Raw genomic sequence first — 3,540 nt, 5'->3', positions numbered from 1 at the left:
CAAATTTGGAAAGGAGGAGAAAAAGGTTCCAGATCTGGTGCTACATGACAAGGCATCCTGCAGTGGGTAGAAATCATCAAATCCGGTTTTCTCTGTGTCATCATTTCTCACACTGCCTCAACTGTGATACACACATGATGCTCTCTGATCATTTTCTGTACACTTGTGTTCTGTCTACAAGGCTCACAGTAAAGCATAAAACATCAGACAAATGCAGGTCATTACATGGTTATGGAGTGTCATCCAACAGTGGCATCTGATAACTCAATTTAGCTGTCCCCAGGGAAGTTCTTCCAAAGAAATCATCACAATTTTTCTGGGCAGAATTTGCTGAAGAAGGTCTTCTTCATGGCAATCTTCAGCTCCTTGTTCCTGAGGCTGAAGATGATGGGGCTAAGGAAGGGCGTGAGGACTGTGTAGGTGGTGGCCATGAGAGTGTTTCCTTCCAGAGATTGGGAGCCCTTGGGCTTGAGGTAGACGACAGAGGCGAAGCCGTAGTGCACGACGACCACGGTGAGGTGGGACGCGCAGGTGGAGAAGGCTTTACGCCGACCCTCAGCCGATGGGATCTGCAAGATGGTGGTCACGATGAAGGCATAGGAGAGGAGGATGAGGATGAAGCAGCCCAGCAGGGCTGTGATACACACCAGACCCACGCCCATGGCCACGACTGGCACATCATCTCCACAAGCCAACTTCAGAAGTGGGGGCACGTGGCAAGCAAAATGGGGAATCTCATAGGGCCCACAGAAGGTGAGGTGGCAAATGGCTATTGTCACCACCAGACCAATGACTGAGCCTCCTGCCCAGGACCAGGCCACCAGGTAGGCACAGCCTTGGGGGCTCATGAGCACGTGGTAGTGCAGGGGGTGGCAGATGGCCACGTAGCGGTCATAGCCCATGACGGTGAGCAGGAAGGAGTGGGTGAAGCCAAATGTGAAGGTGAAGAACAACTGACTCACACAGGCCATGAAGGTGATGGAATGCTGTGAAGAAAGCAGGTTGACCAGCATGCGAGGGATGATGGTGAAGGTATAGAGGATCTCCGAGATGGACAGGGCGCAGAGGAAGAGGTACATGGGCGTGTGGAGGCTGCGCTCACTCCAGATGGTGACCATGATGAGCAGGTTGCCCAGCAGCGTGACCAGGTACATCAGCAGGAAGAGCAGGAAGAAGGCGGGCAGCAGCTGCCGCGGGAAGGTGGAGAAGCCAATGAGGGTAAACTCAGGCAATGCAGAGCGATTGGCCCCCTGCATGGGGTCTGTGCCTGGGAGGGGGTGGAACAGGGAGAGGTCAGCCTCTGCATGGGGGAAGCTCACCAGCTCCCACCACCCCAGGACCATAGAAGGGCTGCTGCTGAAAAATGATAACCTCTAGCATTCACTGAGCTCCCTCTCTCTGCCTTATATAATTTAATTCTCTTATCAACCTAGAGAGGAAGATGCATTTGTTTTTAGCAAAAGAAAAGAAAAAAAGATGAAGCAAATGTGACAAAATGTGAAAGACTGTTAAATAGAGATGCAAGGAGGTTAAGAAACATGGTGAAGTTCAAGTTGTTGAAATGGCAGGTTCAAACCCTGAACCCACAGTTGGGCTTTCTCCAAAGATCATAGCTTACACCATCCCTGTGTTCATTCCAAGATGAAATGAACCTTCACTGAGTTTCCATCCATTGCCACTCTACCTGCTTTTTCTTTCCTCATAGATCCTGTTCTATCCATGGCTCCAACTACCACAAGTTGTGCCTCTCCCATCCTAGGGCCAGCCTTGCTTTCTCCATCTTAGGACCAGATGTACCCACTCTATCCTACGGCCAGCCATGACTTCCCCATGCTAAGACCAGACATACCCCATCCTAGGACCAGACATGCCTACCCCATCCTAGGGCCATCATGCTTACCCCATGCTAGGGCCAGACATGCCTGCCCCATCCTAGGGCCATCATGCCTCCTCCATCCTTGCACCAAAGACCATCTCTGACTTAATTTAAACCACTCAGATTTTTTTGATCTAGAGATCTTGGGGCTCTAAGGAAAGAGTCAGCAGGAACCTTCTGGTCATTTTCCCCCTCATGTTTCAGGAACAATGCAACATCTCACACAGACGAAGGAGTATGGGTTTGAGCTCTCATCCCCGCTCTGCCTGCAACATAGCCTTGAGCAAGCTCCTTTGCCTTTTCTTACCTCAGTTTCCGCCTACCTACTTCCAGTGGTCACTATGAAAAACAAGTTATTCTTAGAGCAGCATATGTGCCACATATGATAACCAAACCCATGTGGTCGAGTTGAGCACATGCCCTTGATTAATGCTCAGTAAATAACTTTAACCTAAAGAGAATACAATGTGTCCTTATCAATCACTTAACTATTTGTAAACTATCTTTTACTTAGGCAAGGCAAAGGTTAAAATGTAGTAAAGCTATGCTCTTCTTTGTATCTCTATGGGTTTGCCTATTCTGAACATTTCATATAAATAGAACCACACATCATGTGTCCTTTTGCACCTGGCTTCTTTCACTCAGCATCATGTTGCCAAGATCCATCCATGTTTTAGACGGCTCAGCATTTCATTCCTTTTTATGCCTTAATAATCCCACTGGATAGATGGACCACGTTTTGTTTATCCATCTACGTGGTATTGGGCAGTGAGCTGTTTCTCCCTTATTGACTACTATGGATAGTGCTGCTATGAATATTTGCATATATGTTCAAACATTAGTGATTTCCAGGGGCTGAGGGGAAGGAGGAATAGGGAGTGACTGCTTAGGGGGAACAGAGTTTATCTGGGGGTGGTGAAAGCCATTCAGGGACTGGATGGTAGCTCAATGTTATGAATGAAGTTAATGCTACAGAATTGTTCACTTCAAAATGGTCGAAATGGTAAATTCTGTGTTATACGTATTTTAACCCCCCAATTCTTTTTTTTAATTAGCAAGTATCTTCTTATGTGGGCTCGGGTTCATGAAAGAGGCCGACAGGTAGGAGATGAGAACCAAGGGGAGAAGTCACTATTTGGGGATCAGAAGGCTCCATCCCCCGCACATCACCAGTTTCCGGATGTTTCTGGCCTCCCTCTCCTGGAGTTCCCTGCAAATTTCTCCCACTGTCTGGGACAGCTACTACCCTTAGTTCCCTAAAACACCAATCCCAATGAGCTCCAGCCTGTCATATTTCTCTGCCAGTTTCGAAGACAGAATCAGAATCAGCAGTCTAGAAAGAAGAGCCTTGAAGAGGAGCCTGGGGTCATGCAGGCTGATCTAACAAGTCTTCTGGGGCTCCCCAGTGTGGAGGGGAAGGTTTCCCACCCTCAAGCCACTGACTTTTGGGTCTGATCATTCTCTGCAGAGGGGGCTGTCCTGTGCACTGTAGCAATGGAGTAGTATCCCTGGATCTCCACCCACTAAAGGTTAAAAGCACTCAACCCCAAGATGTGACAATACAAAATATCTCTAAGCATTACCAAACGTGCCCTGGTGTTGGGGGTCAGGGGTCAGGGCAGAATCACACCCACTTGAGGAACATGGCTCGAGAGGATGCAGTT

The 3,540-nt window shown here is 48.4% G+C and overlaps 1 protein-coding gene across 1 annotated transcript; it reads right to left on the bottom strand.

The window, feature by feature from the left end:
* Window positions 1-305: 305 nt before the first annotated feature.
* On the bottom strand, window positions 306-1,256 carry LOC143649704 (olfactory receptor 10H1-like). The gene has a single exon (XM_077119630.1). The coding sequence runs from the start codon at window positions 1,254-1,256 to the stop codon at window positions 306-308; it is 951 nt and encodes a 316-aa protein (XP_076975745.1).
* Between the last annotated feature and the right edge of the window lie 2,284 nt (window positions 1,257-3,540).

The sequence above is a fragment of the Tamandua tetradactyla genome, chromosome 11 (genome assembly GCF_023851605.1).
Source record: "Tamandua tetradactyla isolate mTamTet1 chromosome 11, mTamTet1.pri, whole genome shotgun sequence".
In the NCBI taxonomy this organism is placed as follows: Eukaryota; Metazoa; Chordata; class Mammalia; order Pilosa; family Myrmecophagidae; genus Tamandua; species Tamandua tetradactyla.
The sequence above is the reverse complement of the archived record's forward strand: the minus strand, read 5'-3'. Positions and strand labels throughout refer to the sequence as shown.

What these genes read in the sequence shown, in the direction of transcription:
- LOC143649704 (XM_077119630.1), bottom strand. Translation starts at nt 1,256, where the DNA reads ATGCAGGGGGCCAATCGCTCTGCATTGCCTGAGTTTACCCTCATTGGC.